The sequence below is a fragment of the Nomascus leucogenys genome, chromosome 13, assembly GCF_006542625.1.
Source record: "Nomascus leucogenys isolate Asia chromosome 13, Asia_NLE_v1, whole genome shotgun sequence".
Classification (NCBI taxonomy): Eukaryota; Metazoa; Chordata; class Mammalia; order Primates; family Hylobatidae; genus Nomascus; species Nomascus leucogenys.
In genome coordinates this window covers 1966864-1979809 of record NC_044393.1, presented here as the reverse complement: position 1 = coordinate 1979809, position 12946 = coordinate 1966864, and the positions used below count along the sequence as shown (strand labels likewise).

The following is a 12946-nucleotide window of genomic DNA, read 5'->3' as shown; positions in this document are numbered from 1 at the left end:
TGGTTTTTGTATTTTTGACACAAGTAAGGATGCTGATTTTGGCTTCCTTCTCTTGTCGTTCATCAAACGCTGCTTTTCCTGATGGGAGACACTAACGCGCATGAGTTCTAGAATATTGAGCTAAGGTCGTTGGGAGAAAATGTAAGTTTGCTTCAGTTTATCCTGGTAGCAGCTAACTTACATAGCAGCCTCAGTTCCCTAGAATTGATGATGGTTTCAGGTAGTTGTAAAATTTTAGATATAATTTTCCATTTACTTATACAGCCACTTGTTCCAGCCTCTGGTTAATGTTTGCAATGATTTTCAGCAAAACTTCCTGAGCTGTGTTTGAACCTCGGATGCTGAACACCTCACTGAAGCTCATCTGTTCTCTCTGACTGCCCCCATGACTTTTTTTTTTTTTTTTTTTTTTTGAGATGGAGTCTTGCTCTCTCGCCCAGGCTGGAGTGCAGTGTCGTGATCTCAGCTCACTGCAACCTCTGCCTTCTGGATTCAAGCGATTCTTCTGCCCCAGCCTCCCGAGTAGCTGGGATTACAGGTGCCTGCCACCACGCCTGGCTGATTTTTGTATTTATAGTAGAGACAGGGTTTCTCCATGTTGTCCAGGCTAGTCTCTGAACCCTTGACCTCAAGTGATCCACCGGCTTCGGTCTCCCAACATGCTGGGATTACAGGCGTGAGCCACTACACCCTGCCTGCCCCCATGACTTTTCCCAAATTAATGTTTTATTGTTTTCTTACATAACTGTAGATAATGCTTTTAATTTTATTTTAATTTTATTTATTTTAATTATTTATTTATTTATTTCAAGACAGAGTCTCACTTTGTCACCCAGGCTGGAGTGCCGTGGCACGATCTCAGCTCACTGCAATCTCTGCCTCCCGAGTTCAAGAGATTCTCCTGCCTCACCCTCCCAAGTAGCTGGGACTACAGGCGTGCGCCACCACGCCTGTATAATGTTTGTATTTTTAGTAGAGACAGGGTTTCACCATGTTGGCCAGGCTGGTCCCAAGCTCCTGGCTTCAAATGATCCACCCACTTCGGCCTCCCAAAGTGCTGGGATTACAGGCATGAGCCACCATGCCCAGGCAATAATGCTTTTTAGAAACAACTCTTCTTATAGGGGTGAATTATTGGTCTGTTATTCATTGATTGATCTTATGTTATAAATGCTGCCTCTCGTTTACTTTTTGAAGTTATGTTTGTGATGTGATAATTTATTTTACTAATTTGCTTACATGTAATTTAGATTGATTTTAGGATGGTGAATGGGTATTTTTAAAATGTTTTTAAACCATGAAACTTCTGGAAACTAAGTATGCCAAAATTTTTTTCCCTTTAGATCTTCAGTGTCTATTGGATTTTTCCAAGAGAAAGTTTGTAAAATTCCTGACACTGTAGATGTGGATCAGATACAATGATTCAGTAGAAGAACACATGTCAGGGGCAGTGGAGGCTGGCTGCTGAAGGATGAACGGAGAGGAAGAATTCTTTGATGCCGTCACAGGTGAGTTGAAAGAGAACCAACTAGGGACGTACTGGAAGGGTGAACGTCCCTAGATTCAGATGTTGGACCTGGCGTTTGGGATGTAAAGATGCTCAGTAAAGCAGTGTGTGGGTGAGCGTTCACGATCCCAAACGCGGACTGTTCAGCAAAACCTAACGTCCATCTCAGAGGTAGGAAAAGCCTTGGCTTTGGCTGACAGGGTTTAAGTCTCCCAAGGAGTTTCCTGGGGTGTGGATATTTTCATTTGTCTCCTGAGATAGCCGTCCTCTTCTCCTATTTCTGCTTCATGAGGAGAACGTTCTAGATATGATGGCCCTGTCTTGCCTGGCACTGCTTGACGCATCCCATCAGACAGCAAAGCCCTGGCTCCGTAGCGCGCTCACAGCCGCAGAGTGCAGTTATTTTTCTGTTTCGCACGCTAGTTTAAAGTGGCGGCATGCAGCCTGTGTTCCGAATGAAATCCTGTGGCCTAATTGAAAAGAATGTGTTTTGGCATCCAGTCACTCAAAAAAAGAAGAAAATGAAGACTGTGTTGCAGGGCTCATGGGCATGTGATGGGGCGGCTAGAGGAAAGGGTGGGCGGTGCTGGCAGCTTGGCCTCCCAGAGCTGCCCCTTCTCCTGGCACAGGGAAGAGCCTGAAACCCTTCGAGCTCGTGTCTTGTCAGGTCCTCATGTTCATTCTCCACTCTTCTGTGCCTCGGAGTCAGCATCTGGAATTCTGCCTGTCTTTTCTGGAAAGGACCATTGCTGGTGGGAAGGGGCATCAGGAGATTCTCCTGGATGTTCCCTTGTCCTTAGGTGTCAGGATCAGAAAGGAGTAACTTTGGAAATGTGGCCGCAGGCCAGGAATTAGTGACGATCTTTAGAAGCACTTCTGCAGTTACTGCCGCTCAAGGATCTGTCAGGGTCTCTGTGGCCACGCCCCAAGGACACGTCGATGGCTCCGTTGGCACCTCCAGCCTGTGGCCCTGCCGGAGTGGGTGTGTCAGGAGGGTCTCTGTGGCCACACCCCGAGGACGTTGATGGCTCTGGTGGCGCCTTCGGTTCGTGGCCCTGCTGGAACGGGCTGATTGTCCCGAGGCTGTGCTGGTCCTGTACCTGTGCCGGCAGCCCAAGATGGTTGACTTATTCTTCTCTAAAACCCTAGGAGAAGGGGATGCTGTGCTCCTTACCGCCTTCAAAGGCTCAATTTCTAAGTCATTTTCCATGATTTCGTAGCTGAATTATCTGCAGCGTGTTTTCCTCGGATGCACTCTTAGAGGAGGGTCCGTGGAGCTTGCACCTCATCCGTGGTGATTCTGTGTTCTCTGCTGAATCCCACACAGCGGAGGGGTTGTCAGGCTCTCACACCCTCGGGCTGCCCTCTAGTGGGATGCCACATCTGTCACAGAGAGCGCAGCCTTGAGGTCCCTCCTCTCCTGGGAGTCTCATAGGATGTCCTTTTTGTTTGGGGTCTTGGTGTGACTGATACTTTCCCAAATGCCTCTGGGTGTTTTGTTGTTGCTGTTGTTGTTGTTGTTTTTTGAGCCAGAGTCTTGCTTTGTTGCCCAGGCTGGAGTGCAGTGGCATAATCTCAGTTCACTGCAACCTCCTCCTCAGGGGTTCAAGCAGTTCTCCTGCCTCAGCCTCCTGAGGAGCTGGGATTACAGACGCCCACCACCACTCCTGGCTAATTTTTGTATTTTTAGTAGAGACGGGGTTTCACCATGTTGGCCAGGCTGGTCTTGAACTCCTGACCTCAGGTGATCCACCTGCCTTGGCCTCCCAAAGTGCTGGGATTACAGGTGTCAGCCACTGCACCTGGCCACCTCTGAGCTTTTTGAGTCAGTTTGCTGTGACTTCCCAGGGTCCCCAGCTGTGTGTGATGTGGTGCTCAGATGGACTCCACTATTCTAGGAACCACAGGGTGTGCCGGGCTGTGGGGCGCTGCTCCTGCATGGCAAGGTCTGTCCATGTGTCCCCAAGGGTGAGGTGGAAGGGACAGACATCTAGGTGACAAGAATTTTCCCCCTCAGTTCTTGGGCTTCAAAACAAATAATGGAAGGAAAAAACCACTTCATCTCTTCATGCGATGAAATACCCATGCTAGAGGTAGACTCTCGACTCCTTCACCGCCTATAATACTCATCAGACTTTGTAACTCTAATTTCAAAAGTATGTAAACTAAGCAGTTATTAAATGAATGACTTCATTAGGCATTTAATTTGTCTTAAGAATCAGTGCCATTCAAAGGAAAGGTTTGGAGGACATGAATAGTGTGTATGGGATTAAGGGCTATGACCACAGAGGGGCTAATACAAGAGGGGGTTTCCGAGGGAGCCGATGATAGGAGATCTCAGCTTCCTCCTTTGCTCATCTGTATTTTCTGTTTTTCTACAATAAATGCATGTGGTGTCTTAGAATGTTATTAGGCCATCCGTCTAGTGTTGGCTGAGTCGGAGGCTGCAGTGGCTGCCAGGTCTTAGAATGTTACTAGGCCGTCCGTGTAGTGTTGGCTGAGTCAGAGGCTGCGGTGGCTGCCCGGGATGTGCTGCTTTATTCTTCTGGGTGGGGGCAGGTCCTGCCCTGCAGAATTCCCTTAAGTAGGGAATGTTTTCAAGATAACTTCAGAGTGAGAAGTTAGAGATGTTGCTTTTGGGACAGAGAGCAAAACATGAGAGATGGCAGGGTATTTCAGAAACCGTGGGCCATTTCAGGATTCCTTTTTAACCCATCCTCTCAAAATCATGATGTCATCCACCCCAGCACTGCCTTTATGGATGGACTCTGCCGTGTGGAGGGGCAGGACACAGCAGCTTTGCTTTGTTCTCGTGGAGCCTGTAGCAGACTCGTCTGCGTGTGGGGTCTGACCGCAGTTGTCTGCCTGACCCTCCCGGGCCTGTGCCCCTCACGTGGAACCCTCAGACCCTGGCAGCATTGGGTGGTTGCCGGCTCCCGCAGGCCCAGAGCCCCCACGGAATTGACTCATCGTGGGGCCCCAACCCCCACTCCACCCGGCTCTGGAGCAGAACTTGGCCCTTCCAGCAACTCAGACTGACAGGAGTTGAAGGGAGACGTATGTTCCTGTTCCCTAGTCGCCCTTTCTGTCCTGGGGAAGGGCCCACCCCACCAGGGCAGCGGCCGGTCGTTCTTCTCCAGGACTTTTGCTCCAGGAGTGCGTGCATGGCTGGATCTCACTCACATTCTAAAGAGCTCCTTCTCCAGAGTCCCCCTTCATCCGGAGTCCACTCCAAGTCCAGCCACGTGCGTGGCATTTCCATGACTGTTCCCTAGCTGGGTACAGTTTAGTGGTGCCTTTGCGTGCTGCGATGGTCTCCCTTGAAACATTGTCATCAGCAGGCGTGTTTCAGACCAAGACGCAGACCTTGGTCACAAGCCCTGAGCCACAACGGGGGCGTCGCAGCCTTGGGATGGGTTTGAATCCGATAGAAGTGTCCCAGCCAGAGCATGTACGTCGCAGATTAAAATGATGAAAGGGTTCCTTCTGGAAGATGAAACTCCTGGCCTGGGACTGGACCTCAAATCACAAGCGTGGGAGGAGCCTGGGCACTGGAGCTCGCTGGGAGCACGTTCTTAGGAGGGAAGCTCCCTGGCGTGCTCCTGTTCTCTCTGCACCCTGTCTACTTCTGGGGAACCAGAGTTAATTCTTCCAAATGTGTCCATTCACACAACTTAGCGCTTTAGTCATCTGCTTGCATAGTCAGAATTCCTGGAGGTAGGCTTTTAAAAAATCTTTCAGGTCCAGCGAAAATTACCATTTTCTTGTCTCGCACAGGCTTTGATTCTGATAACTCTTCTGGGGAATTTTCAGAGGCAAATCAGAAAGTCACGGGAATGATTGACTTGGACACCAGCAAAAATAATAGGATTGGGAAAATTGGGGAGAGGCCCTCTCAAGAGAATGGAATTCAGAAACACAGGTATGTTCTCTCACATCTGTTGTTTCTAAAATGTGTCTGTAATCACCCCAAAAATACTCTGCAGGGTACCCCTCAGCCCCCACGAGCATTGAGCTGGAGTGGCACCCCCACAGCTGCCTGGCCTCCCCGTCCGGACAGCCTCCTGTGTCTGGCCAGCAAGGGTTCTGATAGACTCCATGCCTCTCTTGGCTCCTGGAATCAGCAGATGGCAATTTCTTGAGCAGTGCCTTTCCCCATCCAAGAAATGCCTCTGTTTCCCTCCCTGCCCTCAGGAGTTGCTGTGAGAGGATTTGGGGTGACACAGGCTTTGATAGGGCCTGGCAAACAGTACATGGCGTTTTGATCATCAGACCCCTTGCTGATTTCCTACAAATCTGCCTGTTCTTCCATGGGCGGCCAAGTTCATCCTCTGTCTCATCGGAGTTCTATTGCAGTGTGTTCAGCTCTGACCCCTGCAGGACAAGAAGGGTTTAATTTGCTTGATGTAGCAAGACCTCGTTCCCTTTCCTCCTCCACCACGTTCGCTTTCATGTAGGTAGAGTCCGATGACAGTGGCCATCACAAGAAGTCTTCAGTCCTTGGCTGGTCGTGGTGGCTCATGCCTGTAATCCCAGCACTTTGGGAGGCTGAGACAGGTGGATCACTTGAGCCCAGGAGTTGGAGACCAGCCTGGGCAACATGGCAAGACCCACTGCTGCAAAAAAATTAAAATAATTAGCTGGGCATAATGGTGCACGCCTCTGGTCCCAGCTACTTGGGAGGCTGAGTCAGGAGGATCCCTTGAGCCCAGAAGTTCGAGGCTATGGTGAGCTACGATGGCGCCGCTGCACTCTAGTGTGGGCAACCGGGCAACACCCTGGCTCAAAAAAAAACAGGGAAGAAGTCTTCAGTCTTTGTTGATAGAAGCACGAGCCCGGCGCAGTGGCTCATGCCTGTAATCCCAGTCCTTTGGAAGGCCGAGGCGGGTGGATCATGAGGTCAGGAGATCGAGACCATCCTGGCCAACATGGAGAAACCCCATCTCTACTAAAATACAAAAAATTAGCTGGGCGTGGTTGTGCGCATCTGTAGTCCCGGCTACTCGGGAGGCTGAGGCAGGGGAATCACTTGAACCTGGGAGGCAGAGGTTGCAGTGAGCCGAGATCACGCCACTGCATTCCAGCCTGGGTGACAGAGCGAGACTCCATCTCAAAAAAAAAAAAAAAGGCACAAAGGCAGGACAAGTGTCGGGTGGGGCAGGCAGTGGCCCTGGAGCTGGTGGCATTGTGTTGCGGGCTCCAGGCACAGCCGCTTATGTGTGTCTCAGCTCCGGGGAGCTGCTCCAGCCTGCCCTCAGGCTCTCCTTTGAGCCGTAGGCCCACACGCCTGCTTGGTGGATGCACTCGGGCGCCCATATTTGCATCTCACCTGTTGTTTGTTCATTCTCTCACCCTGCAGATATGGGAGCCCCCAGCGCCGCTCCTGCATTCCCCGTTTTCTAGCCCTGATTCTGTGGTCGCTTTAAATGCTGTTGGGTCCTTCAGTTCTTCCATCTCCTCTGCCACATGCCCGTCTACCCAACCACCCTTGTTTCCAGAGTGGCCTCTGCATCCCTGCCTTTTATTCCTGCGGTTGTGCAGAGGCATTTGTGTATATGTGTATTTATTGTGTTTGAGACGGAGTCTCACTCTGTCACCCAGGCTGGAGTTCAGTGGTGCGACCTCAGAAACCTTTGCCTCCCAGGTTCAGGTGATTCTCTTGCCTCAGCCTCCTGAGTTGCTGGGATTACAGGCATGCGCCACCATGCCTGGCTAATTTTTGTATTTTTAGTAGAGACAGGGTTTCGCCGTGTTGGCCAGGCTAGTCTCGAGCTCCTCAAGTGATCCACCTGCCTCGGCCTCCCAAAGTATTGTGATTACAGGTAGGAGCCACCATGCCCAGCCCAGAGGCACTTTTCAAAAGACAGATCTGGACCCCCCCACCCCGTCACCCTCTGCCTAAAACTCAGGCAGGATGACATGGCCAGCCTCCCACTCCTGGTCCTACAGAACTGTGAATGGCGCCCTGTTATACTAGAAGAAATGACCCAGCTTGGACAGTGCACCATGTGGTCACTCACCTCTTAGGATGAAAGCCAGCACCCTCACCTGTGCCCTCAGGCCTGGCCCTGAGCCCTGTTGCTTCCTGTCCCAGCTGCAGGGGCCTCTTTGAGGTTCTCGGATGCATCAGCTCCCTCTGCTCCCTTGGCCTGGGGCCTCTTTTCTGCTCTTTCATGTCCGTAGTTCCTATGCATCCCATCTCCATGCAGGGTCGTATCCTTGGGGGATGTGACCTGACCTTCTGCAGAGCCACGTTCCCCTCCTGGTAGCACCCCCGAATCACAAAGTATTCACTGAATGCGTGCACAGACGATGGCGGAGCAGAGTGGGTGCTGGCTTCCGGCAGCCGGGGCCTGGCACTCAGCAGATGTTCGTTTTCTTTTCCACCCCGCCTCATAGCTGCCGTGTCCTCTCCCTCCTGCCCTCTGACACCAGTAGTGTGCCCTGACCCAGCTGCCCTGATGTGGCATTCCCGGGGCATAGCTCGGGAGCAGAGCAGACAAGAGCTCGCGCTTTCATCACTCTGGAGGTCAGAGTGTTGGTGTCAAGGTTCTGCTGGGTGTGAGGCAAAACGCCCCTCAAAGCAGCTTCCATGAAATGGGAGTTCAGCAGGAGAGCCCTGGGGTGTCCCTGGAGGGCTGTGAGCAGCAGGGAGCCCCGGGCCCCTACTCTGCAGCACCTTCTTTGCACCCTGCTCTGTGGTGTCCTGTGTGGGTCTGGCACCCCTCTCCCCAAATCCAAGTTTATGTCTCTATTCAGGCGCTCCCCTCCTAGATGGAGACAGTGTCTCATTCCAGCTCCACATTCCTGGTGGGGAGACCAGGGCCCCGGGTCAGTGGTCGGGGTCGATGAGTGGTGAGCAGTGGTGGGGGTGAGAGTCTCCTGGTGCAAGCGTGAGGGCATGGGCTCCCCCTTGCAGCTGACTGGAAGATTACCTGGAAAGAAATGCTCCTCAGGAGAGCAAGCACGTGTTTAAAGGGCGGAAAAGCTTTTAATTCGGGTCACTCTTGGTGCCCTCGTGGCCTGACCCCTGCCTATGGTCTGGCCGCTGCCCCAGAGACCCAGCAGGAGCCCCCAGAAGGCTGTGGGCTCTGCAGGCAGAGGGACTCCCTCCAGCTGCCACCCTGTCCCCCAGCTCTGGGAGGAAACAACAGCAGGGCCACTGCGGGGCTAAGACTGCAGTCATCTTTGTTGTCATGACCATTCACAGGAGGCCCTGGGAACATGGATGTGGAAGGCCTCTAGGCAGCAGTCGTGCCCTGTGTGTCCCCAGGCATGCCAGAATGCAGAAATGCCAATGTTTAGGTGTGAAAATTAAAGAGAAATGGTCATTGAGCACAGCCGCCTTGAGTGGTCAGAGTCCCGTGTTGAATTCACCCACACGCACCCCTTTTGTGCTTCGCAGGACATCGCTGCCGGCTCCCATGTTCAGCAGAAGCGACTTCAGCGTGTGGACCATCCTGAAGAAGTGTGTTGGCCTGGTGAGTCCGGGGGCCCGTGTTCACACATGGGGCTGCACCACTGACTCCTTGGAAGGTATTGCAGTGCTGGTGGTTTAAGAAAATGCACTCCTGCCGGTGCGGCGGCTCACGCCTGTAATCCCAGCACTTTGGGGGGTCGAGGTGGGTGGATCACCTGAGGTCAGGAGTTCGAGACCAGCCTGGCCAACATGGAGAAACCCCATCTCTACTAAAAATACAAAATGAGCCGGGCATGGTGGCACATGCCTGTAACCCCAGCTACTCAGGAGGCTGAGGCAGGAGAATTGCTTGAACCCAGGAGGCGGAGGTTGCAGTGAGCCGAGATCATGCCATTGCACTCCAGGCTGGGTGATAAGAGTGAGATTCCATCTCAAAAAAAAAAAAAAAAAAAAGAAAAAATGCACTCTCATGTTTATAAACAGCATGAGATTCAGGCAATAAAACAGGAGAAAAGAACAAGCAAGTCGGGGAAGAGGTGTTCTATAGGTGAAATGGGACATAAGAACCATCCGGCAGGCACCCATCCAGCCCTGTGTCCTGCGTGAGGTGGGGGGGCGCTTCTGGGGCACCCTCCCCGGCCACACATGCTGAGCTGCAGGAGGGGTGTCAGCCTTTGTCAGGTGCTCAGGGTTTGGGACAGAAAAACCAGCTGGGAATGAGTGCCCAGGAGTTATAGACTTTCCCTTTCATGATCTTTCCTGACTGTGAGAACCCAAGCTGTGCCTCACAGGGGCAGGGAGTGTCCCGTGCCTTCTGTACCGTACTGGTTCCTGGGCCAGCGCTTGATGACTGAAAGCTCAAATGGCCTGGGAATACGCGTCACTCTTGCTCAGACCATGTCTTCTAGCGCTGGTGATTTTTTGCCCTTATCTGTTGTAGTCCTTTTTTTCCCCAGAGGGAACTTCACTTTTTCTCAACTTTTTATTTTGAAATAATTTTAGACTTACCGAAAATCACAAAATAGCACAGAGCATTTCTGTAGACACCACCCAGCTCCCCTGATGCTGGCATCTCTCGGAATGACCATAGGTCAGTGACCAAAGCAAGAAATGCATCTTAGCTCCACATGTCACTGGTATTTCCTCAGTGTCCCCAATGTCCTTTCCTGTCCCAGGACCCTCATGGCATTTGGGCTCCTCCACTTGGTGGCAGCTGCTCTGGTCTGTTACTTAGTGGACTTTTCCTTAATTTGGGTTTGTCCGATGTTTTCTTCTTAGAATGAGGTTCTGTATTTTTGGCACACACAGAACTGAGGTACCCTTGTCAGGGCCTTGTCTGAGGGGCTCTGTGATATCTACGTGTCTTGTTAGTGGGACTGTGAACCTGATCACTTGGTCAAGTGTCTCCACTGCAAAGTTGCTGCGTTTCTCTTTGTAATCCATGTTTTGGGGAAGACGCTTGGATTCTGCTTGCTAATTGTAGCATCCATTGGCGGGTTTCACTGAAATCATTCTAATGGGGATTTTCTATTCTCGTTCTTTCTTCTACCTTTATTAATCGGAATTGTTCTGTAAAGGAGAGCTGTCCCTTCTCCCCTAATTATATATTTATTCAGTTATTTATTTGTATTAGTACGGACTCATGAGCATGTATTTTATTCTGTGAGCTGAATTCCAGTATAGTCCTTATTTACGTAATTGCTCAAAGTGTTCTACCTTTGGTGTTGAGAGTTCTTCTAGGTTGGTTTTCCCCCTTCTGCTGAACCCCCATCCTTTTCTGAACACTTATTTCAGGCACTAAAGGATGCTCTAGTTCAGCTTATATTTTCCCTGCCTTAACCCTGGAATCAGCCACTTCCCCAGGGAGCCCATTCACTGGGTAATGGTGTTTAGAAACCACAGCCCGGTCCTGGGTGAGCTTATTGCTGCTGAGGTATCATTGCCTGCAGGCCCTCTCAGCAGATGGCGCTGGAAGATACGAGTGTGCTAATGCTCATGCATACACATCTGTATTTCTGTATATATCTGTATGTTTCTTTTAAAATAAACCATTTGAGATTTTTTTTCTCTTTCAGTAGTGTTTTTTGTACGTTTTTGACTATATGGATAATTCAGGTCTTGACAAAAATATCTGTCTTGGTATAGATGAGGAATGTCTTTTGTGAACTTGACAAACCACCTAATTTTGACTCTTTTAAATTCTAAGACAGGCTGGATGTCGTAGTAGCTCATGCCCTCAGGAAAGCTGAGGGAAGAAGATCGCTTGAGGCCAGGAGCTTGAGACCAGGGCCTGGGCAACATAGTGAGACCCCAGCTCTAAAAAAATTTAAAAGATTAGCCAGGTGTGGTGGCATATGTCTGTAGTCCCAGTTACTTGGGAGGCTGAGACAGGAGGATGGCTTCAGCCCAGGAGTTTGAGGCTGCAGTGAACCGTGATTTCACCACTGTGCTCCAGCCTAGATGACAGAGGGAAGCCTTGTCCCTTAAAAAAAAAAAAGATTCTAGGACCAAAAGCATCTTTTTCAACAACATGAAATGATGTAAATTGCATTCCCTAGGTGAGGGTTGTGGAGAGATTGAGGTGAAAGTTTCGTGTGAGCACGTAGGACTGGCAAGTGTAGTGGAAAGGCACTGGGAGGGGCCTTGCAGGGTGGCTCCACCTCTCACACTTCACTTCGGAACACTCCCCTTTGGAGGCTTTGGTGGCACTCCACTCTTTTTACTACTTCTCAGCTTGTATTGAAAAAACACAAGCACACTTGGCAACGTGGACAGTCCCAACACAGACAGACGCAGACAGACAGAGGTGAGCTCATGTCCCCATAGCTGGATCCGCAGTGATTGGCTGTGGCTCGTTCTGGATCTGCAGTGATTGGCCATGGCTCGTTCTGGATCTGCGGTGATTGGCTGTGGCTCATTTTGGATCTGCAGTGATTGGCCATGGCTCATTCTGGATCTGCAGTGATTAGCTGTGGCTCGTTCTGGATCTGCAGTGATTAGCTGTGGCTCGTTCTGTTTGGTCCATACCCCCCTGCTTCTCTCCTCCCTCGTATTTTGAAGCAAATTCCAGACATTTTTTGCTTGTAAATATTTCTTACGTATATTTAAAGGATAAGGATTCTTTTTTTAATGTGACCGTGATATTATTATTATACTTCAGAAAATAACTTTAGAAAGTTATTTAATATCATCAGATACTCAATCTATGTTCAAATGTCCAGTGGTCTCACGTGTTGCCCTCTGGTGTTTGCAGTCCTGTGTGTGGACCTTGTTTGTGTCCCTCTGTCAGGAAGCCTTTTTGTTGCTCTTTTTCTGAATTTAAAAGCTATGGGCAGGCCAGGCGTGCGGTGGCTCACGCCTATAATCACTGTCAGAGGCTGAGGCGAGAGGATCGCTCGAGGCCACGGGTTCAGAACCAGCCCGGGCAACAAAGTGAGATCCCATCTCTGCAAAAAAGAATTAGCCGGGCATGGTGGCGCATGCCTGGGCTCCCAGCTACTCGGGTGGCTGATGTAGGAGGATCACTTGAGCCTGGGAGGTTGAGGCTGCAGTGACTGGTGATCGCATTACTACACTCCAGCCTGGGTGACAGAGTGAGACCCTGTCTCTAACAGACAAACAAAGCTGTGGGTGCTCAGAGCCTGGGTCCATTAACTCACTAGGAGTTGCTAGTTGGAGCTGTGCCAACATGATCACCCTTTATTGATTGCCAGGGATATTTCTGTGGTGAGAGGGTCCTCTTCCTTTGCTGTAAATGCAGTTTGTGTAGGAAAGTCAGGACCAGTGAGTGATTCTTCCTCTTTATTGAAGTTTTCACATAATGTATTCATTCACTGGCATCATCCAGTGTGACTCGTGTATCCAGCTAGTTTGTCTTTTGTTTACCTCCTTGCATTTAACCTATTGATGTCTTCCAGTCCACAAATTGTTCCATCTTTGGTCAGTGAGAGTCTCTTCAAGGTGGCCCGGAGTCCTTTACAAAAGGAGCTTCAGGCCTATCCTGTGCATTTACCGTCTGG

The 12946-nt window shown here is 50.5% G+C and overlaps 1 protein-coding gene across 1 annotated transcript in view; it reads left to right on the top strand.

Annotated features, from left to right (window-relative positions):
• OSBPL2 (oxysterol binding protein like 2) overlaps nucleotides 1-12946 on the top strand; it is a 56255-nt gene that overhangs the window by 16288 nt on the left and 27021 nt on the right. Inside the window, exons 2-4 of the mRNA XM_030826618.1 lie at nucleotides 1344-1508; nucleotides 5285-5429; nucleotides 8913-8988. Coding sequence (XP_030682478.1) covers nucleotides 1472-1508; nucleotides 5285-5429; nucleotides 8913-8988 — 258 coding nt within the window. The 5' untranslated portion in view covers nucleotides 1344-1471. The remainder of the gene's footprint in view (nucleotides 1-1343; nucleotides 1509-5284; nucleotides 5430-8912; nucleotides 8989-12946) is intronic.